The sequence below is a fragment of the Hirundo rustica genome, chromosome 5, assembly GCF_015227805.2.
Source record: "Hirundo rustica isolate bHirRus1 chromosome 5, bHirRus1.pri.v3, whole genome shotgun sequence".
NCBI lineage: Eukaryota > Metazoa > Chordata > Aves > Passeriformes > Hirundinidae > Hirundo > Hirundo rustica.
Genome location: NC_053454.1, coordinates 29,807,697 through 29,831,981, shown reverse-complemented (window position 1 = coordinate 29,831,981; position 24,285 = coordinate 29,807,697). Strand labels below are relative to the sequence as shown.

General features: G+C 38.3%; 1 protein-coding gene across 7 annotated transcripts in view; it reads left to right on the top strand.

The window, feature by feature from the left end:
• Positions 1-24,285, top strand: part of MTUS1 (microtubule associated scaffold protein 1) — a 115,534-nt gene that overhangs the window by 17,078 nt on the left and 74,171 nt on the right. For 6 of the 7 annotated variants that reach the window (XM_040065769.2, XM_040065772.2, XM_040065770.1 and 3 more), the window contains exons 2-3: positions 14,756-16,918; positions 19,115-19,310. In XM_040065769.2, the coding sequence (XP_039921703.1) occupies positions 14,936-16,918; positions 19,115-19,310 (2,179 nt within the window). In that variant the 5' untranslated portion in view covers positions 14,756-14,935. Of the gene's footprint in view, positions 1-12,502; positions 12,593-14,755; positions 16,919-19,114; positions 19,311-24,285 lie in introns of all 7 variants that reach the window. The other variant, XM_040065767.2, reaches the window with a different exon arrangement.

Genomic DNA, 24,285 nt, shown 5'->3' with positions numbered 1-24,285 from the left:
CATACAAACATGCTTTTATATGTGGACTTACAGTTTATTCTTTACTGCTTAGAGGTTGAGAAGATTATTAGCATTTTTTAAGCTGTTTGCTTAAAAGTGGTTCAAAGTGAATCTTTTAGTTATAAAAATTACATAGAAGGTGGTGGTATTTGTGAGTGAGGTTTGTTGGCTGGTATTCAATGATAAGCATGTACTGTCATTGATTTCATGTTCCCTGGTGTTTTAAATTTTACAGTTAAAACAGAAGTGTTAGTGGCTTCCACAATTAAGGCTAAAAACATGCCAGGCTGAGAGACAAATGCCAAAAACCTCAAGTTTCCATATGTTGCTGACACACTGTTCCTTGGAAAGCTGGTTGATGTGTTGGCAAAACTAGTATGTAATTTTTTTTATTAGAAGTTTAGAAAGAACCGTCACGTTTCAGCTCTTAAAATGGAGAGCTGGGGATGATACAGGTCCTCTACTTAGTGGATAGTTTGCTATTCTCAGTATTTTAAGTGATCTTTGGTCATCATCTTTGCATGCTAAGGTATTGCTTTTCTGTCTCTGATCTTTTCTGATCCTGCTATCTTTAGCTAAGCTAAAATATTGAAACAAGATCTGCCAGTATCTGATTTCTAAATTAAAAGGAAATATCAATCAAACCTTTAAAGGTGATAAAGGAAATGTAATTTGTTTCCCTTTATGAAAGGAGGGAAGGCCTAAAACTAGAATGGGAAAAAAAGAGGAAATTACTATTGCAAAATGTATTCAAGCCAGCACAGTTACTGACTTGAATGGAATGTATTATTGAATTGTAATAAATATTCTGTTTGTAGGCAGGACTAACTTGACCTACAAAGAAGCACAATTCCATGTTCAAACACAGAGTTCAACTTCAAGGACAAGCAAATCAGTGATTGTGTAAAAATTCAGTTTGAGTGATAGTGGGCTGGCTGCCTCTTGCTGCCTCAATCTTTTGGTGATTCAGGGGTTCTTCCAAGCAAGCCAGTAGCCACAGCTTCACCTTAACTTTTAGCTTCACTGTGATCATTTCAGGAAGAAAGATAAAAAACCCCAAACTCTGCAGGAGGAATTGCTGGATGCAGCAGTCTGCACAATCTGCATTATATGTTAGATAAAAGTAACAATTATTTCTAAAGAAATCCTGGATGTAGCTTTTGAAGGATTGCAGTGCAGTGACAGCATCTTAAATTTATGAATTTTTTTTTTTTAGGTTATTTAACAATCTTTTAAGAATAGTATCCATTTTCAGCATTCTCCCATTCCCCTGAAATGGTAGAGGAGGAATTAGTTTTGTGCCTGCATTCCTATACCTCACGTCTTCACCTGTGGCTTTGTGTTGTTGAGTAGGACTGGTAGCAATGTTTTTTCCAAAGAGCTTAGGATTTTTCTTAATAAAATGTCTAAAGTGAGTGTGACAGTACTGGCATCTTGTTTCTTTCTGAATATGGTTAGGTTATTAAGCAAAATGTGTTCTTGTGACTCTCTCTTGCCTCTAACTCTCTCTCCTCCTCACCAGTCAGTAGTCTAAAAGCCAGCTTTGCCATTCTGCTCTGAGTGGGGACTTTTACTCTGACGCCATTATCCAAAAAGGAGGCCTTTATTTTTCTTCCTACATTGACTAGAACTTTTGGTTTTTTCTCAAGCACCTAGAGTGTGTGAACTTGTTGGGGTTTATTTTAATTGTGGGGAAGATATAGCAGCCTGCAGTCAGGAGAGTCTGGTATTGGGGTGTCCCATTTTACTAATGATACACTTTGTAGTCGTTCAAGTGAGAGTGCAGTTGTGATTACTGTTTGGTTGTTAAATCTGCTTGGTTATTAAGGTGATTCTCCTTGTGTTGGAGAAGCTGTCAGCTTTTCTGGATCTGAGCTGGCTCTGTGCATCTTGGCAAAGAGGTGGGATGTCATGCCAGGGTTGTCAAACTCTTGTAGTTCATGTAATCTGAGAGACATGAAACTTGGCATCCTCAGTTTGAAAGAAGTCTGGTGGTGGGACCACAGGAATGATCTCTGAGTTGATATTTGGTTTCCCCTTCCATAGTTAACATTTTGAAGTATTGGTCTTCTAGGTACGTGTGAGATGGATCTGCCTAGCCCATGGGGTGAATCTCTGCAAATGCAGACTTCTGCTCAAGGTTCTGGTGCTGTAATTTCAGTTAGCAGAGCTTGACTTTGACTTTGTTATTACATAGTTTGATTCAGAAGAGAATCAGTTCACCAGTGGTTGGTTTGGAATCCAAATTATTCACTGATCTAATTGTTGATTTACATATATATTTGATGTTGCAAACTTAACAGGGATCTTAGTAAATGTATTTTGTGTTATTTAAAGGGTAAGTATTTTATAGTTAAATCCTAGAATTGTATTTTGTCTTTCTACACTATAAATGAGTTACTCTTTATCTCTAAGGTAGAGATAGGCATCTGATTAATCAAGTTAACCTAACTGCAAGCTCAAGTTTATTATTGCACTGAATCAGTGGTTGTGATAAGAATTGTGTTTGTTTTGTCAAACAGCTTTTAAAATGTATTTTTCCATTGTCTGGTGATATAAGCAAAGATACAAGTACTGACATATAAAGAAACCTGAACACTGAGGTTTATTTTGTTTTATTTCTGCATGTGGAATGTAATGCTGAGTAGGCTTGTTTAAGTAAGCACAGTGTAAGAGTAGTGTTTCTTGTGCTACATTCTGTGCAAAATAACTGAAGCTTGTGATAGGTGAAGATCTAAAAATTAGCTGCTAAGCTGGTGCAGAGGACTGGAGAAAGCACTGATGACAGCTGTATTCTTGTGTTTGTTAAGATTACTCTGCTTAAACCAAAACATGCTCTCTGGCTTGTTGGTATGCGAATGTCAGTGTGTTCTCTGTGTGTAAGGCTCTTTGCTCTTTCACTGGAGTCTGTGGGAATCTCTCAAGTGTATTGGATATAGAAAGCATTCTCGTAGAGTTTCCAGCCTCTCTTCTACAGCATGTGATTGGCTTGGATTTAGTTTGTATTACCACCTGCTATGTGAAATTGTGGTTTCTTTATAGTACATGGGAGCACAGGTTTGTACACCTAAATCATTTTTAGAAATGAATGTAGCTTGTCCACAGCCCTTAAATTTGTTACTAGATAACTTTTAATTTGAAGTGTGGATAACAATAATTGAAAACCCCAAATTTTCAGTCTTGTTATGCAGATGTGGAATTCAGGGACACAACGGGGAGAAACATGCCAGTTTTGGTGCAACTACTAGGACAGAGGTGGGTGATAAACTGGTAGGACTTAAAACTGGAAGTTTAAGCAGGCAGTTGCTCTTGTTTCTGCCTTGGGTGGGGAGAGGAAGATTTTGTGAAACAGTTCAGAAGACTGGTACAGTTTACTATTATAAAAACAGTTGCTTTTGCTACCTTTCATACCTTCCATTCTCTACATTGCAACGATTTGTGGAGAAAACAGTCAAAGGACTCAGTCTAACAACTTGCTGTGGAAGGCTTGATTGTCTGACACACAGCTTGATTTTGAGACCAATATGTATGCCTCAGTAGAGGTTGTTTACTTGCCATGGGAGCATTTAAGAATACACAATCTTCTTCTTTCTAATTAAAAAAAGAAGTCTTATTTTTCCTACAAACTCTTCTCAGTGGTCAGGAACAAAGTACTCAGCACCAGTCAGTCTGTCATGTGCAAGATCAGAAGAGCAGGACTAATTTGAGCACTTGGTACCTTGCCCACAGGTTTAACCTTGGCCTCCTGCATGACCGTTGTTCCAGCTCCTGGGTACTGTCCTTCCTTCTGACTTCTGGCATACCAGGTTTTGGAAGTTTTGACTAGGAACTTCCTTGTAGATGGAAGAAATTCAGCCCAAGGAAGTTTATTGTCACCACCCTATTCATAAAACTATTTTGCAGACTACCATTCTTATTACTTCTTTCAGCAAACTTTTGAACAGTTTTAAGTCTAACCACCACATACTGCTTTTCAATCCTGAAGGCTTTGCTGTAGCTGAACTTTTCAGATGACGGAATCAAGTGGTTTCAAGGTGCCAATCCCTTCCACCCCTAATTCTTGTGAGGCAGTTTCCTCTGGAGAAAGTTTCTAATGCAGCATTAATGGCTTGTAGTTCACATTTGTGAGCAGTATACTACCCAAAGGGCTTGTGAAAACACCTCTGCTATGTTTAATTTCGCTCAGAGAGAGCAGAACCCCAGTGGTGGGTTTGAAGGAAAAACATCAAGGTAGAAACAACCTCCTCTTCCAGGAATATGCTCTTAAATAGCCTCCAAAATTAGAGAAATAGAAATGAAATGTCCAGTGGATCTTGTGGATTCCCTTGGATATTTTGCTCAGCTCAACTTTTTTTTTTTCTTCTCCCAGCTTTTGGCAGTTATGGCTATGTATTTTCCTAGCAGGAGAAGCTTAATGACTTTTCCCCTATGTATTTTCTAAGATTACTCAGCACTGGGTGTGTGTTGTGGTTTGGGTTTATTTTGTTGGGCTTTTCCCCCCTCCCTGGCCTGCATAGGCAACTCTTCTGTATTCAGCCTGCTCCAGTATTCTGGGATTTCATTTACCAGAGTTGATCAACAAGCTGTGTATGCAGAGTCCTGATTGAGCAGGACATGAGGACCCTGGTTTGTGCACTGTGAATTGATGGATTTCTGGATGGAAATTGAGAAACTGCAGCATTGTTGACAAGCTTTGTTGAACTTGCTGCTGGTAGAGGAAGTAATTCTATCATGCAAACTTAAACAAACTGAGATTGCTTTCAAAAGGAAGTTGGTTACCCTTCACAGGACATTATTTGGTTTTACTAGGTACCTGAACGTCAGTTTTTTGTTTATTTTTTTCCAATGGTGTTTCTTCCTCATTCCCTTACCCCCCTGCCCCCTGCAGTGTGCTGCCCAAATACATGGCCATGTGTGAGCATTGTTTTCTTAACTTCTTTCAGCTGAAGTGCAGGAGTTCCTTATCTGTGTTCCAAACTAATGTCAGCTGTATGAAGTTACTCAAATATGCTTCTTTGTGTTAGCCCTGTGTAGGAGCTTTCCACCTGCACTACAGAGTGGTGAAATACTTATCAAAGTGTTTCTGACTTGCCTTTGATATGGATGGCAGTTCCATAAATTTCTGTACTGTTAAGTGACTCTTTGACCCAGAAGCTGCCATATGGTGCTGGTTCTTAGCAGAACGAAATAGTGAAGGTCTGTGACCAACGTGAATCCTAGAAGTAATATTCTGTCTCAGTTAATGACACGTATGTATTATGTCCTTGATGCGCAGCTTTGGAGGAACTTGGGCACAGTGATGCTTTACACCTTGGTGCTCCCTAGAGTTTTGAACCAGGGAACCTTTGAGTTTTGAATGTAAGACTATAAAGGATCATTTAAATAGAATCTTTGCCTGTCTCTTTGCAGAATCTATAGAAGTTGCTGTAATTTTTTCTGTGACTTCTGTCACTGCCTGTGGAATTTATTTTAATCAGTCTTTAGTTGAAATCAAAGCTAATGTTCCCATATAACATATAACTGTAGTTCCAGGGTGTCTGCAATGATGTGATGATGTATATACACTTTATTCTTGTGGGAAGTTGTCAAGTCAGCTATTATTTTAATGGGGAGAGGTTTTTGAGGAGTTTACATTTGAAGTTATAACATCCTTCAGCTCTCTGAATTAGTTTTGGAAGAGGCTTGGCTATCCGGTAAAACAACATGTAGTCTATAACAAGCACCATTTGGATTTTATGCTTGACTTTAAGCAAATTGATTAAAGGAAAACTAGTTTAAAAATGAATTTGTACCACTTGAGTTTTAAGGAAGAAATTTATAATTCTTTGGTAGCCTGCAGCGTTCTCGTGGAGTCTCAGATGGACTGACAGGATTTCTGTACAGGAGCTCTGAGTCCTGCTGTTGCCCTGCAAATGCAGAGCCCCCCTTTCTGGGAGTGCTGCTGCTGCTGCTCAGGGCTCAAATGGAGTCCCATCCCAAGAGCCAAAGAGAAACTGCAGGGCACAGCTGGCAAGTTGTATGTCTGCATCCCTGTCAGGGGGTCCCTTGGATCACCCTGCCCTGGCTGCCTTTCAAGCAGCATGTGCCCAGCAGCACTGTGAGCTCATGCTTTCTAGAGATCATCAACTGCAGCCTGCTACCCGATAGCGTTGCATAAATTAAGCTGTTGCTTTCTTTTTTTTTTAACCACCTCTGCAAAACTGCCACAGCATATTTCTTGCCATTTGTCTGTTGCAGAGGTGCAGTGCTGTGTTTAGCTTTGCAGAGCTGGTCCCTCTTGGATTCAGAGGCTTTTGTCTTTTGGGTCCAAAGGAAAGCAACCAAAAAATGTAGAAAGAATACAACTCTTGTGTCAGGACTGATCTCACTGTGAGAAACAGTTTCCTTTGTAGGAAAAATAACGAGATTTTATTTTGAATGTAAACCAAATGTGTTTTATTTGGGTTATTTTTGCCTGAGACTGCAACACTTGAAACAATAGTTGTGAATTGCCCCCTTGCTCCAGATCCCAGTTGTACAACATTGCAGGTGAAATACTGGCAAAACTGTCAGGATTTAAACTACTATCCAGCAATACTTGCTGAAAATCCTCAATGACCATTATGCTTTTAGGACTTCTGATAATTGGGTTGGTGCTGCTTCCCATTTGGCTACCAAAATATTATTTCATGTAACCAGTTTATTGCAATTTTGTTAGATTTTTTTTCACTTTATAGAATCCATAACCTAAGTATTTTTTTAAGTCTAAAAGCACTGGTTTTTAATTGGCAAATGCAGCATCTTCAGAATTAAATTCTGCTGTGATGATGTGCAAAAGTGCAGTCCTAACACAGTGGTAGAACTTCTTGATGTGTCAGTGGAAACTGTTTGTGACTGACTGTAGTCTTTACTGAATAACTGACCACTTTTGCACAGAAAACAACTTTAGAGTCTGCAAAAACTGCAAGCTAGTTAAATTTCTAACTTAGTTAATGTGAGAAATCCTAGGCATATTGATTAATTCTTCAATTTCTACTGCAAATCAATATCATGGCAAAGATGCTGCTCTTTCAGTCATTAGTTACCATTTTGGTCTGCTTCTTTGCAGAAATTAATCGTTATATGCATTGGACAGAATATTCCACTAGAACTAAGTAATGCTGCTGTACTTACAGTATCTTGCTTCACTACAGGTTGAGAGTACTCCAAATGCTGTGTAAATTAGTTCATATTGTACATCTGTGTTAAATGTAGCCAGATGCTGAAAAGCTTCTCAGTTGTAGGTGAAGATCTGAAGAACATGCAATGCAGGGGAGCAGGTGAGGCTTTCTGTATCTTTAACTGTCCATTGGTACAGTCCATACTAAGAGTACTGCTAACGTCAGCTCCAAGTTGTATAGTATTCACACTAGGGCTGTGGGCACAGATGCTTCATAAAAAGTTCAGGAACATGCAAAGTTTTAAGTTAGCACATAACTTTAAGAACTCTCAGTCTATGCTGCCTGGCACATTGTGGTAATGATTAAAGATTTCGACTCTGACCGGCCAAATTGCAGCTCATTCTTAGGAAACAACCTTTTTTTTTGTTGTTTTTTTTTGTTTTTTTAACCCCAAAGGTTGCAACTGGTATTTTAGCCACTACACTTGCAATGTTGTGCTGCTTCTGCAGAGTATTTCTTTCTGTTGTACTTGCTGTTTTGTGAAAGCTTTGTACTTGTCAGACAAGAAGAGATTAGCAGCAGACAGTCTTCACTTAAATATTATTTATTAAATAATCTGAATATTTTAAACCCAAATTTTAAAAATCTCATACACAAAAAACCCCAAAAAAACTAAACAACAACAAAAACACTAAAAAATTATGCTACCATAAAGCCACCAGCAAAACCACTGCCATTTATCTTGAGAATCCAAGATACAATGATTACTCTGCATTGCTACCCTGTGTACCTGCTTCCCTACTGTATTTGACTTAGCTGGGATGAGAAGAACATGGGGCAAATTAAGAAGATTGGCAGGTCTGTATAAGAAGAGAAACATTAGTGCAGAATAGAATGGCTGGGGGAGAGGAATGACCTGTTATTTTGGAACAGCTTCTATTTTGACTGTTTGAAGTTGGTTTAAAGGAAAATGGGCAGCAGGGGTGCTGATGGATGGAATTCTGTCAGAGAATGAGAAGTTATGGTCAAGAATGTATGATGAGAGGCATCAGGGAATTTCCTGGATATCTGAAGACTAGCTTGAAACTCGAGGATGCTCTTGAAGAGCACAGACCTAATTTGGTCTATATGAGCAGATAGAGAGACTTAGCAGGAGTTCACAAAGTATTTTTGTTCTTCATAATACATTACTGCCTTTCTTCCTATACTGATAATATTTCAATCAGTGGGAAAACTTCTGTGAATAATCCTGGCTCACTGTTTCATAACTTCAAGATACCAAAATATATGAATGTACCCTTTAAATGGTAGCAGTGGACAAAACCAGTTTAGTAGAATTCCAGGAAGCAGAGAAGGTGATCTGATTGGTAATCCCTATCTAGTGAAATAACTTGAACACTGATGAGGATTGTTGAATACAGAGCTCTGACAGTCTCAGGCTTGTTTGTGCTTACCTATTCAATCAAGTCTTTCAAAAAGAAGTACCTGAACCTTGACCTTGCAAGGAAGTGCTATAATAAATACACTGTTTGTTTTTTCAGGTTTCAGCTCCTTACTTTCATTTTGACCTGAAAGCTTATCCTTCCTTCTAAAATAACATATGCTTTTGCTAAATAATTTAGTTGTGACAGAATAGCAAAAAAACCCAAACAAACAAAAACAAACAAAAAAACCCCCACCAAACCAAACACAGCAAAAAAGGTAATGTCTAATTTATCATTAAGAAATAACTTTTTGCAAGTTCCTAGAGTGGAACAGACTGAGTATTGATCTCCTAGAAAACCATGCACAGACTTTGTTCATGATGGCAATAGATAAATTTTAACTATGTATTTAAGTGACCATGTGTGCAGTTGAAAACTTTTTGAGTAGTCTGACACTTTTAGCCATGAATGCTGTCTTAATGAAGCTACAAATGAGAGTCCGATTAAGTTATGAGAGTGTGCTGGACTATTCAAGCGAGGGGCTTATTGTTATTCTCATCTGCACATTCAAATAGGTAGCTTTGGTTTTGTTTGATTAATCTCCGTACACTTCCTTGCTTGCAGTGTGTTAATAGCTGGTGTTTGTCACTGTCTGGTGTTTGCTTAGCTCTTACTTACATGAGTTTCATCCTGGCAGTTGCTGTAAAACAGAGTGGGGGGAAAGACATATGCACTTGAGGAACACTGGTCTAGGAGGTTGCATGTACTTCCAAATCCTTAAAATACTGGATGACACTTCTAGACAATGTTATCATGTATCTTGGTTATCTAAGTAAAAGATGGCCTTTATTTACTTATTTAAAAAAAAAAAAAAAAAAAAAAAAAAAAAAAAGGACCAGTGTTCCACTCTTGAATACAGAGTTCTCCTAAAACTTACCTAACAATAAAACTCAAAAGTTGTCAATTATTACAGGAAGAACTGTGTAATCGAGACACTGTATAAATCTGTTGGAGTATCTCTGTGTGTTATGGGCTTACAAATAGTCTGAAATTGAAGATGGAGAGAACCAGCATAATATCCTTAAAGACAGGACAACAAGGATGACCAGAGTTTACAAGTAATTAAATAGATAAGGACTTTTCATCTCAGCAAAGCAATGACTATGAGCAGTGCAAAGAAGGTTTTGAATGCCTTTAAAACTTTCCATTGAACCAGCACTCAGAGGAGTGAGCCTCCAACACTGGAGGCTGAGAGTTTAGGGAAAGAGCTAGCATTGCTGTCTCAAACAACCATTTATTCACTAGTAGGATGAACTACAAGGGTCAGTGTACTTGTTAGGATCAGTTATCAAGTTTTGGGGTAGTCTGATGGTAGTGTCATGGTTTGAATATCTTATGGGAAGTCAAAACCGCTTACACAATTTCAGGATGCCTGATTTCTGCCGTGGAACTGCTGTTCGACTTTCCATTTCTTCCATATCTTAGAGCCAAGATGTAACTGATTCAAATCAATGCTCCTTGATTACTGTAACTTTTCTGTTATGATGCTGCTTCAGTCTTGAAACAGGCTAGCAAATAGCCCAGTAGAAGGCAAAACCTGATGGTTTGTGCTTTTGGAAATTATAATACTCCCTGAGTCAAAAATGCCTGCAAGATTGCTTGCAAACATAACTTGCACATTATTTCTGCTTTACTGTATTAAGTGTCTAACATGATTTCTGACTTTTAAAACGTCTTTGACTAAGGCATACTGATACTGCTTAGCTACCCTGTGGGTGGGTTTGTTTTTGGTTTGATGGTTTGTTGGGGTTTTTTGTTCTTTTATAAAGACCTTCACAGTACACTCACTGGTGATGCTGTGTATTCTGAAGCAAGCAATGCCATGAGCATATGAGAACTTAATGTAATGCACTTCTAGGAGTAGACAGTCCTTATAATGTTGTAAATGTTTGTGTGAAGTTATTATAGGAGCTTAACTTATCCTCTCTAGAATCGTTTGAATTAGCTTGGCAATAGGCTAGTTTACATTAGAATGTGATATTACTGAGGCAGTACAGAGAGCTCTGAAATGTGCAATTCTGTGTAAATGCAGCATTATCTGAACCATTTTGTGTTTTCCTAGTGCTTTCTTATGGGGCATATTCAAGCAACACTGAACAGCATGTTGGGAGGGATGCCTGGTTGCTGTGGATGATGCCACCTCTGCCTTCAAGTGTATATGCTGAAACAGTCATAGTTCTGTGATTGTGTTGTGTTACAGGACACAGTCAAGTAAATTGGTTGTAGTGCAATGCATTAACATATGAAATGCTTTGTATGGTTGTTAATTTCAGGGACTGTAGTAATCATGACCGAGTAATAAGGTTTTCTGCTGGAACGCTGATGCTGCATTTTGTCTGGTATCAAAGCATATTCAGTTAATTAGAGCACTTCTGGACTGCCTCCCTGCATGTTTGGGCATACCCTCTCCTTTCAGGTTTATTCCCCACCCCATGTTCCCCTTCGTACAAGCTTCACAAACATACCTGATGGGTTTGAGTAAATGCTTGAAAGAATCAAATTCCAGATGGAGTACCAGGAAAAGCATAAATTATTACTGTCTACGTTGTGACACTAACACAAACTGACTTGAGTTCTTGTAGTACTTTGTCAGCCTGTGGGTTGAATTATCTATTGTAATCACCTGGTTTTGATTCCTGTTTACCTTGCAGTGAACAAATGACTGTCTCCCTGCCCTTCAACAGTGCATGCCTGTACACCGCTTGTTGTTAGTAGAAATGACAGAATCTTGCTCTGAGCCCACTTCTTTATGTTGTAATGTATTTCTCCTGGATCTGAGGCTGTTGGCAGCCAATCCCTCCTCTTTTTAGAATAATCTACTTGCCAAGTTTTTGGGGATTTTGTTTGGTGGGGGTTTTTTTGGGGGGGTGAGGTTTTTTTGTTTTTCCAAGTGGTGCTACTGTTACACCAAGCTCTAAATTTCAGTTGAGGAAAGAGAAAACTTAGAGCTCAGGTAACGAAGACTTTTTCAGCTGTGTGTAAGCATTTGAGGTACGCAACTGAAATTTGGTAAGCTGAGCTTTACTGAAGACAAAAATAGCTGAACTGTTTTGCACTGCACTATAGTGTGTTGTGGAGGCCAGGCATTCACAATGCTTAATGTAAGACCAAGTCAAAGCAAATTTATTAGTATTTAGTTTAGAGAATTCCTCAAGTCACTAGTTGCCAGGAACACTGTGTTCCCAGCAAGGGTAACTTGTGTCTGTGTGTCTGCTACTGACACCCCCCATGGAGGAGATGCTGGGCTGAGGTTAATTTTTCATTCAGCCTCCTATCACAAATCTAAAACTAATGAATTTCTCATCACCAGGATGCATTTTCATAAGCTTAATGAACATATTGTTATATGGAGAGTTGTAGAATGTCAATTCTTTAAGGAATAATGTTCATCTAGGTTACAGATTTTTAAATACCATAGCTGATCTGTAGGAATACCTCTCTTTTTATGCAGGATGCTTTCAGGAATCTAAATGTGGATGTGAAGCTGTATTTGAAGCTGGTATACTTGTTCATGAAAATATTGATTACTATAATGAAGATTTGGATTAAAAATAGTTGAATGAGTAATTTATTTCTACATGTTCTCTGGCTATGTGAAAGTCCAGAGCACTGAGTAACCAGACTCTTATATGTATATGTATACCTTGGTATGTGCAACTTTAATGTGCTTCCTCAGTTCTCTACTCAGTATCAAAACTACTTTTATTTTTTTGGAGCTTCTTAAGTATCAGTTGAATCAAATTTGACTTAGCTACCTTCGTTGTTTCAAATTTTGGCATTATTAGCTACACATACTGTAAGGTAATGCACCATTCTTTAAATTCTTGGGATTTTATTCTTGCTAAATCTTGATACACTGAAGTTGCCTATTTTCTACAGAAAGAAAGCTCTTGAAAGAGATAAGACTTCTGGCTTGATTTGAGCTACTGCTGAATCAAAATGGAATCTTAACTTCTGTTTCATGACTAGGTGAGCAAGCTGTGTTAAGGACTAGTACCCAGACAAGTAGAAACAAGTTTTAATATGTCAAAACAACAGTGAAAGCAAACTTTGCAAATATTTCTCAGCAGTTGACTGTGACTGACTTAAACAAATGGGAGATTATTCAGAGCAGATTCTTGCCCTGCCTTCAGGGAAGACTTTTTTTTGAAGAACTCTTCAATATGCTTTAAGTTTCCTAATTGAAGGTGAAAGTGAAGGTAGTACAGTTGTTTATGCTTCTCTAGGGATTGAGTAATAGTGGGTAAGCAGAAGATCTAGATCAGTCTTGAGGAACCAGGAGATGTTTTAGCTAGACAAGTCATTTCATCTTGGGGGTGGGAGGCGGGCAGAGGAAGGTGTGCTGTCTGATCTCGGCAGTTTTTGTTTTCCTTGTTTCATGGTCTTTTTACCTTCAGTCTGTCAGATGTTCCAAGTACTGTGTAAAGACAGGGTTGTGCTCTAGAGGCCACTCTGTGTTTGGTTCATAGAGAGCAGACAAATTCTTGCAGTTCTACAGTAGTCTTACTTTGGGTGCTACTTTTTTGTACTCAAAACTGTTTATGGGCCCTGCAGCTTTATACTTTTGATTAGTATAGTAAAGGCTTTATTTTGCATGTAGTTAGTCAAGCTGTGTTTCCAGATGAAGAAAATAAGGAAAAGTAAGGTTTAAGGAAAAAAATGAATTTTGAAAAATGCAAGAAGTAACTTACCTTTCACTACTTAGTGTGCTGGCTTTGTTTCACACTTTCTGAAGTATTTGTGCATAAGAGTTTGTTTTCTTTCCACAAAAATATGATTATAGAATTATTCTTCAATATGCCTAATCAACATTGCTATACCAGAAATCTCTTATTAGTATTATTAATATTATCATCTTTTCTGATGTTACAACTATCTTGTATTGCATCCAGTATTGTCACCGTAGTTGAAACAGTGAAATAATTTCAGACTTTAATATAATTCTTATGTGAATTATGAGTTATTCCACCCACCATCCATACTTAATCCTGATGGACATGTCCTGCTACAACAAATTTCAAATATGCCATTATATCAGAATTCTTGTTTGAGGACACCACACTCTGATGTCTGCGTTTTCGTTTAAACACCACAGACCTGTTTGCTCATTGTTTTTGATGACAAGTGTCTTCCTTTGTGCTCTTTGATTGGAGAGTATAATCTGTCATTCCAGGCAGGTGAAGGTGTTCAACAGCTGTTCGTTTTCTTCAGTTGGGAAGCTGACCTTTGTCCATGAACGCATCTTCTGCCATATTGCCTTGTCAGATCCAGTGAACTTCTTCCCACCTATTCAGGTTTTACTGCTCTGAAAGTGAGCCTTCTTCTGGCAGATTTGCCACTCACTGCAACCATTTGTTATAAATCTGAAGTTCTTCCTACCTCTGGTCTCATACTAAGAGCCTTTCATATGGAGTTTGATCTTCTCCCTCATTCACATTTTTGTGGGTTTGGTACTTGGGTGCAGTCTTAGTGCTTGTTAGGAGCTTGTCACTGTACGTTGCAAGGGCTCTGTGCTAGTTTTTTTTGTGCATCTCTACCCCATGGTAGTCATGGTGTGGTCAGTTGTCCTCCATTGTCTGTCCATGTCAATCCTGCCCCTTCACCTTTCCGTAGGGTTTTAGGTGAGGATATATGGCTCTGCTGTGCTGGAGAAGACACTGGGATTGTTTTGTCATTTGGCTAATCTTGTGTCATCTTTATAGAAGATGATGGCAGTTCGCTGGTATGGAATTGCTTTCCCGTGACTCTGAAGGGTCCCATGTGCATCTACAGTTGGCTGCCCCAGCAGCATGGGAGCAGTGTACTGCTGTACCCCAGAGCTGATCACAAACCTCCCTCTCCTCTCTTAGTTTCAACTCAGATGTCTTAAACAGCCCTTTGAAAACCTTCAGCTGCCTCTGCTATGCCTTGCTGCCTCAAAGGGCAGGAAAAAGACCTTTAGTGCAGAGAAAAAAGTCTCTGGGGTTGTTACTGCTCTGCATCAAGGGATGAGGACTGAAGTTTTACTTCCCTGGGATTCTGAGTGTTGCTTCTATGTTGCTGCTCTGATGTCTGAAGACTAGGAACTTAGGAATGCTTACTGGCTTAAAATCCTGGTTTGGCTAACTTTTTAAAATTTCTTTTTAATTCCAGAATATTTGAATCTTCTTGGGAAGCATGAAAGCAAAGAGCTACTTTTTAAATATCTTTCAGGACAATTGATGCATTCCAGGGAAAGGAAGTTAGGGTTTTTTTCTGCACAGTTCAGAAGATTCTGCATTCTCTGGGATTTTAAATTATAAAATGAAAACAGTTTAAAATTTAGCCTTCAAAATGAATGTTGGGAAGTCCGATGACAAAGCAAAGAATGGCTTGAAGTCTTCCTTACTTCTAAGGGATGAAAATGGAAATAGCTATGCATGTGGCAGAGGTGCACCTTCCTCAGAGAACTGTGCTGCCAAGATACATGGTAATTCAACTGACCAAAATACAGTGGCTGAGCATGAAGGTGATACCATTTTTGAAAATAAGGGTGACTTCAGAAGTCTTTTAAAACAGCCGTGTATTCAAGTACTTGATCTGCAGAAGACACCTGGTAAATACAGATGCACGGGAGCTCCATTGGGAGATACAGATGCTGCATGCAGGTCTTCTCTGACTGAACAGCCTTGTATGTGTCCTTTCAACTGTGGCTTGGAAGCAACGACAAACTTAGTGAAAGGTGATTTTGCTATGGAAAAAATGCAAAATCAGAGTATCAAACACTCAGTGCCTTACAGTCAGACTGATTCTAAGTCTGTACTAACTCTTCCTGCTTCAGAGCAGAACATGCAGTCCCTGAAAAATGGCAGGGCATGCTCCCAGCTGACCACATTGGATGTTACTAATGTTACAGATGAAAATCTGAGAATTGATCAAAGTGATGATACACATCTGGGGGAAACATTTATCTCTTCTGAAGTATGTATTGGAGAGAAATTTGATAGAAGCAGCTCAGAAAGAACACCTAATTTCATCTCTGTGAGTGTTGAGCACTATCAAAAGAACACTAACAAGACTGACAAAGAATCACCTGAAACAGGAGCACAGGTGGTAGAGCTACCTGCTGGATGTATAGATACTTATAAACAAGATGCATTATCACCATGCATTAATATTAATGAGGATGACCAAGTGAAATCCTTGCAGATTATTCCTTACTGTAATGAAACTCAGAATGCTGAAGCATGCATGGATAGTCATGTAAATAGTGTGCACCTTCTCCCAGTACATCAAATGGATGGAGAACAAGTATCAAATGAAAGCAGTGAGCCTTTAACCAAAGAACAAAGTATCTCTGCAAATGCTGCTCTTCAGAATAAGCACAACATTGTTTCTGTATCTTGCAGTGTTCCAAAATTAAAGAAGATAGATTTGCCTGAGCTGAAATGCGAAGCAACTTTTGTGGTCTTCAGTCCAACAGCTGATGAAAGCAGTTTATCTCTATGTACTTCAACTCCTAAAGAACGATCAAAAAATAGGACTTTTTCTGTTTCAGCTTTGGAAGAAATTGCAGACAAGCCTTCTAGATGGAGACCAAGTGAAGCATTTGTAGGAGGGCATAACAGAAGGTCTGGACTTAAAGCTAGTTCAGATCAAACTGCAAGAAAACCAATGTGCAGGTCTCCTATTGCATCCACAATAACCAAAGCAAAGAAATCAGAGATAGTTAGTTTTCCCAAACCTAATTTCAAAAATGTTAAGCCAAAGGTTGTGTCTAGACCTGTGCTACAGCCAAGAGACAGTGCAGCATTAAAGCAGTCTCCTCAGTCCTCTCAACGATCATCTGTCTCCTCACCTTTAAGGGGTGGTTCCCCAAGGCAATTGCCTTCCTCTATAAAAGTGCTGAAAAAACCAGTAGATCTAGCTAAAGATACTAAGGTGGAATTGCCTGTAAATAAGTCCCATAAGCTACATGTTAACAAACACCTCTTCACTGCCCAAGTTGGACATGCCACAACACATCCTAGAAACACTTCCCACAAGGTTTCAAAAACACCTCCGTTAAAGCAAAGTCCGCAAGACATTGACAAAGCAAGCGCTACCCATCCAGCGTGCTCCTTGGCTTCTGCTGTGCTTCCAGCATCTGGAGAGAACTCAAAAGAGATGCTAAACGGTAAAATGGAAAGTTCAAACTCCATAATGACACCTTGTACTCAAAATATTGACCTGACCAAAGGTGAAAAAGAGCAAAGCAACAACATGGGAGTACTTCTGGAAGCAGCATTGGTAAAAGATAAGGCAAATGAAACATTTGATGTACAGTCTGTTCCTTTGGTAAGTTTTTTTGCTTTCTTACTTTTATGTATGTTTTGTACATTTGCAAAAAAGGAAATTTAGTATTGCACAGTGTGGAAATTATGGAATGGGTTCGGTGTCTATGAGTGTAACTGTAGTGTTGATTTCTGTGTGGGGTCTCCCCCTAGTAAAGACAGTGAAGAAGTATCGTTTTACAGATTGATTGCAGTTGGCCTCAACTGCAATTTAGTGTCTCCACCTTCACCTTATTTCATAACACTTTTTTTTTTTTAGTGAAGTCCTTTTAAGATGTTACAGTTTGTAAGATGTCTAATAAAAGCAAACAAGTCATAATTTAGTCAACCTTATAAAATTGCCTTAGCGAACTTGGTAGGTTTTCTAAATACAGCTTTTAACATACATTTTTTTTCAAGATGATTCCAGCAATGCTGTAACTTTAAATAGACATTAGAGATAAATTGCTGGTTTTGGTATTTTCTTTTCTTTTAAAATGTGCTTTAGAACTAAAGTAGACTTTTTACAATTAGTTATGTAAATTTTGTGCATATATTAACAAAACCCAGAGACCAATAGGTTGGTGAAACATTTTATTTTTAACATCTTAATTTCACTGTCTCTCTTGAATAATTTGGGAGTTTATTTGTTTGAAGTAGAGCTGGGACTCATTAGAATAGTTGGGAGTAGTCAGGAAATATTTCTCATGCAGAGGGCATATACCTGGTTTTAGGCAGTAAGCCAGCTGGAAGGTGTAAACTTCCTGGCCGGGAGGTATGCATGTGCTGGTTGGTTGGGAAATATTTTGGGATGACTCATCTGCCTGTCAGGAGAAACATGCTGCTTTCAAATGCACTGAAAAAGGTTAAAAGGAATGGGGGAAAGAAAGGAAGTGTGTTGGGGTTGGGTTAACCAGGATTTCAGGAGGTGCAGTAGGGACACAGAATTGGAGTCGTGGTCCTTTTAGGAGTCTCTCCTGTTGCTGGCATGTGAGTTCAACAGCTGATATTAAATTGATGAAATGGAGGCAGCAGCTGTTACTGGTAAAACTGTCATTGTCTGAATTTTTGACATTACTAATTTGCCAGAAAAATTCCAGTGAAGCTCAATACACAGGGGAGGCTACTTAGAACAGGTTTGAAACATTGTACAAGAAATTATTAAGTACTGTTATTTATTAGAGTAATAATTTAACTTGAAAACTGAAGTAAGCATGAAAGTGAGGATGGTCTGTTTTAATTCTACTGTCTTTAAGAGTTTGCATTCTTTATCAGTCCTTACTTTTGCTATGAAAAGTTGGAGAGAATGCTTTTAATTAATTCCATTGACAAAAAGGAAAATTTAGTGATTTTAATTGTTCTGCTTGTACCTGGAAAAGCAAAAGAGAAATTTCTATAAAATGTGCAGTAGGCAAATCAGCTGGATTAAACTTAAGAAGTGGTCTTCTCAAGTGGGAAAGTACAGATTAACATCTGAAAATGAAGATGAGGATTGTAGTCAAAAATGGAAAGTTCAGTACTCTGACTGAATTGATGAAATCAGCTTGAGTCACACAAAAGCACATGAAGACCTGAACTGTAAAGTGTGGCTTCATAGGCTTGACAGCAGTGGCCAAGACTAAAGGCTGTATAAACTGGAGCAAGAGTTCTGTGTGAAATTTAGATGTTTCACACATATGAACCAGTTATTTTAAACCTGTCCTGGGTCTACTCCTGTGCTTATGTTTTATCTGTGGCATCTCAATGTGAAGGATTTTCAGCTGTTGTGAAATAAGACCTGAACCAGGAAACTATTAAAGGGCTTTGACATTTCAGGTAGTACACGACAAATAACTTCTCAGGGCATTAACATGTGTAGTTTGTTGGTTAAGATCTTGAGATTAGGTGTAGTCATGTAATTGAGTGGCTTAATTAGAGTTTGAGGAGGAAGAGGAAGAAATTCTGATGTAAAATGACCTCTGTAACCTCTTTTTAGTGTAGTGGTCATTACTAGTGATTAGCGTCAAACTAATAGGTTTGCATTGCTGAAGGCCATTCAGGAGATTGTTCTTGAGGTTCTGTACTGCAGATGTGGACAAAGGGATAAAGACTAAGCATGTTTCCTACTTGGATGGTCAGTATTTCATTACAGATGCTGCAGAGGGAGATCTTTAGTTTCTCGCAGTGGTGGTGTGTGAGTTGAGTTGTTGGCTTTTTGGTTTCTGTTTTTTTCTTATAACAGGTGCCTTCTGTGAAAGATGGGACAACACAAGGGAAACACATACTAAAGAAAGACCAAATCACACTACGAAGTGTATTAACTCCCAAGGTTAAAATGGTGCCATCTCTGTTGACCTTGAAGAGAGGATGTGAAAATAAAGCTATCAGCGTTATTAAAACCCCTTCTCACAAAGAAGCTCTTCTGTCATCAAGTTCTGGTAAGAGAATTTTTCACTGGAATATTACCACTTAACCGGTTTCTTAAAATTAAGGTATCATACTTAATGTAATTTCTGACACAACTTTTAGGGTGGTACACAGCTATATGTCAGTGTTAAATGCAATACTGTCTAAATTGTAAATTACTAATACAAGGGGGGGAAAAAAAAAAAAGGCAGGTTACAACTCATAATTGTAAAATCTTATAAGGAGTGTGTTTAGGAGGGTGTGGTGCTATTAGAAAAATCAGTACTAAATATTATTTATATTTGGTTATGTTACAGTATTTTGTGAAATTATGACTAAAATTATTTGGAAGAGGAGAAAATAGAGCGCTCAGGTACAATGCTCTAGTGATAAGCAACTGCATGCTATCCCAACGGGAATGAGTCCTTATTTCAGGATATAACATATTTTGTTCAACCTAATTTTAGTACAGCTCTGTAGTTTCTAGAAAGGGGAGAACATAATTGAAGGTGAGACTACTGCTTGAGCTGCTAATTTAACTCAGTCTGATTAATCGCAAGGGCAGGGATGAATCCCTCAATCGAGTCTGTAGGCTGCTGTTCAAATCTCATGACTAGGAACTACATTCTGTAACTGTATTATAGGGATTCAGAAGTGCTCTGGTAGGTTATGTGCTGGCTTTTTTTAACTAAGTGTGGCAATCTAACTAGTTGCGAAGGTAGCCTGTCTGTGAATGACTACACTACAATGCACTGTAATTTGGAACGTACACACCCAGTTGTACCCAGGAAAACCTGTTCCTTTTTTTTCTTTTTTAACCCACTCAATCTAAGATTATAAAACAGTAAAAAATCCTTCTCTTAATTATATACAGGTGGGGAAGTGTGATAAAATCTGTATATGTACTCCTTTATGAAATGAGTCCCTCAAAGAAAGGGGGTATAGGCTATTCTCCCACTTGAGGCTTGCTCATGTGAGGCACTTGCTCAATGAACCAGGCACCAACCTGTAGGCTGCCAGTTTCTTGGAGAACACATCACCCTTCTAAATAACCAACCCAGAGCTTTCCTGTCTGTAATTATGGCCTTACAAAAGAGAGATGGATATAGATACAGAGTTTTCCTTTAGGTTATTAATCCAGATAAGATTTATGATGTTGTCACTAGAAATAAATGTAAGCATGGGTGGTTATAGGACTACCTTCTTCTCTTCTGAAAAAAAGAAATTAGATTTATTCTCAGAAGAAACAGGAGTCATTTGCTGTTGAAAATAAAAACATTTACTCCCAGGGGTTTTGGGGTTTTTTGTTTTGTTTTTTGTTTTTTTTGGTGGTGTGGGTTTGGGTTTTTTGTTTGTTTGGGGGTTTTTTTTGGGGGGGGGTGGGGTTGTTTTTTGTTGTGGGTGTTTTTTTGTGTTTTTTGAAGATAAACCTGTCACTCCTTAAGTAATTGATGTATGTTGAAATTATGGTAGTGAGTGGAATATTTTCCAGATTTTTCCTACTGAAAAATGGCTGCTTAAACTAAAAGCATGAAGCAGCTCTTTAACATTTCAAACTTGTGGTGTGATCTGATAAGACTGGAGCTTTAATGCTGCACATGAGTAGAAATTTGTTTTCTCCATCCCTTTTCCTAGGCCCCTGTTCCTATCTCACTGTTCCTTAGCACATATCTTGCTTATGCAGTGTTTTGGTGCATCAGTTATGATTTGATGCATTCAACTGTATCAGGTTAACTTCTCAATCCCTTACACAGGGGGTTTTTAAACATGTCTCCTTGCTCCCCGGTAAGCCTTGTACTGATGCAAATCAGAGGTTTGGATGGGGTGGGATATGGGGCAAAGTAGGAGTTATTTGGGGTTGCTGCTAAACCCCCACAGTATTATGTGACCACACCTTTCAGGTAAAACCATATCTACTGCTGCTTACCCCTTCTGTTTTTATCATTTTTGAAGTAAAACTGTACATACGCTTTTTGTGATGAAGTGGCATTTTGTAAACCAAACCCAGTTACCTGTTTAGGCTAAAGCATTCCTGAAGGAAATGACTATTTTTTGTAGTGGAATCACTTGAACAGTTTGGTATTAAACTTCAGCCCCCAGATAAATGATTCAATAGCTGTACAGTTGGTTTGCTTTCAGGATTTTGTCAGACTACAGACAGACTAGTTAAATCCAGAAAGGAAAGGACTTGTGAAGGTTGCCTAGTCCAGCCCCTGCTGCCTGTAACTGGGTCAGTATTGAATTCAGACTAGGATGTTCAGTCATTTGTCAAGTTGAGTTTTAAAAGTGTCCAAATCCTAATGAATTTGTTTCTTCCTGAGGTACTAACATATATGCGGCTATTTCTTAAACAGTTACTGAAAGTATTTGGATCATTGGGCAACGAGAAATTTGTTGTTGAATCCATTAAATACTCTGAACAAGAGAAACGATAGTATAGCTCTATGTCAACTCTCACGTGTGTATGGTGAGGGGCAGAAGTGGTACATCTGTCCAAAATGTATTAGTGTGTGTATTATTATTGAAATAATCAAGAGCTGTGAGGATTGTGTTCACACAATGGCTGTTCAAGAAATGAAAAAAAAAAAAAAAAAAAAAAAAAAAAGAAAGAGCCATGTATAAAACACCAGTCATAAGATCCTTGAAACTTGTCAGGAGTTGAGATTTTGATAATTTTTTTTTTCCACTTGTAAAACTTAAGTACTCAAGGGTAGCATACTATCCCAATAGAAAGCTTTTCCTCTCAGGAAATTTCCTGATTCTCACCTGAACAGAAGACAGCAGAAGGAGAGCAGAACTGTATTTTTGTAAGGTTATTTGCAGAGCATATTAGGTTAGAAATAACTGTGTTTGTTTATTTCAAAGTGGCTGCTGAGCATTGTTCACCAATACTGGTGTATCTTAGCTGCAATTTGAAGTTTTTTGCTGAATTAGTAATAGGTTCTCTAAAAAACAAGCGCACCTTGATCGACTGTACCAAAGTGATTTGTGAAACGGTGGAGCCCCATTTCTGCAACTGTGAGCAGATTTGCTGTAAGCTAGATGCCTGAAAATTATTTCTGTAACTTTTTATCTCTTTCTTCATAAGAGGGGATGACACACCCATTCTAAGACAAAAATCTGAATTCTCTACAGGTAGCTTTTCCATGGTGGTGTGTGCGGGTTTCTGTAGTACTGGATGGCAGGCTGTATGTCTTTTGCTCTGTTTGTTTTCTGTCAATGAAAACATTTATTAGAATTCAAGACACAGAATAACATGTTTGACTTACCTGTTTTTACTGGGAAGTATATATCATTTTAGAGCCCTGGTAGACGACTTTGAACTAGTTTCGGAATCAAAGCAACTGTTGTTTTTATTCCCGTGAAACACACAGAGCCTTCTAATTTGGATGTACCATAGGCAGTGTGGAGGAGTAATAGCCTGATAACAGTTGAGGTGTTATGGTTTGTGAAGAGTCATGTGTTTGCCTCACTTGAAGGGAGGAGTTGAAGGGGATTGGAGAGGCCAAGGAGCTTTGGTGTTCCCATGGAACATCACCCCAAGATTTTCTGCTATCATACCTGCCCCAGCAACTGTATATTACCACCTGTGCAGTTGAATAAAAGTGCTGTGACAGTTTGAGCCACAGGAAATTATTTGAACAGTATCAAATAGGAAATGATTTACAGTAAATCTAAAAATGTATATGCCCACCAATGCCTTTCTTACCTTCTTTTGCTGGCTACAACCAACCTGAAATTATGTAAAGGAAGGATCTCTACCTGCAAGCAAGACTTCTGATATGCTATAACTTCACCTCCACTTCTGCCTTAAAATTACACCATTACTTTATATTATCTCTCACTGTAAGAAACTTCACATTGTTGTTGATGTCTTAGCTCTGTCAAGATGAGAGCCTGGTCAAGCCTTATGTGTAATTGAAACTCTTTGGGAATCTGAAAGTATCAGTAATACTATTCCTCTGCTTACTGGTAAAGACTTGCAGAAATCAATGGAAACCATGTAAATAATCTCTGTAACAAAAAATGTCTCTTGCTATCTCTTGGGGTGTTTTTGGACATTTTGGGTACCCTTTTGTCTCTGATTTAAGTCACTGATACCCCTTCAGCAATATAGCAGCCCAGTGCTTTATTGTAATTTCCATGAAACTAATCTAGTGGTCACTCTCTGTTTCTTTTGAGGGTATTTTCATAGCATTTAACAAGACCAGTGAAAGCTTGGGTACAGAGAAGCTTGAAAATATGAATTCCGTGCTTTCTTAAAGATGTTTTTGAACAAGGGAGACTTTTTCCCTTATGACAGGTTGATCATACTGAAGGACTTTTCCTGTGTTATGCAGCTACCAGAAGCATGGGAAAAATAATTCCCCAAATGCTATAGAAAATATGTGTGTGCAGTTTTAATGATACTTTGAAATATTGATTTTCTTTTAAGTTCATAATTGCTGAATTCCTGCAGTTGAATTTTGGCTTGATCATACATGAAATGTGTGATTGAGGGAAGCTTCCAAAGTTAAAACCAGAACAGGCAGTGACAGATAGACTCAGTTTGTTATTGAGTGTTATTGCTGTTTATTACACAAAGAAAGGCTTCTCAGTTGGAAAATTCAAACCAAATGGTTTCAGTCAGTTTTCATGCAGCTGGAGACATATATAAACTTGGCAATTCAGGACTTCTTGGTATAGCCTTTCACAATACTAGTGAAGCAGGACCAAAACAATTTAGTTCCACTAAGCATTCCCACAGTCCTTGAGTCTTTGTTCTAACACTGAACTAGGAGCCAACCCAAATATAGTTACTGAAAAAAAAAACTTTCAGCTTGTATCATGTCTGTTATCTACCATGTGACTCTTTAAAGCTGGATTGACATACTGCCAAGAGGAAACAAAATATTTAAAAAGACAAACATAACTTCCAGGTTCTCTCGGTTGAAACAGTCATGACTTTACTCAAAATGCTAGAATAGACAGGCACTTGTGAAGGTGTTCATATACTTTCTTATAAGC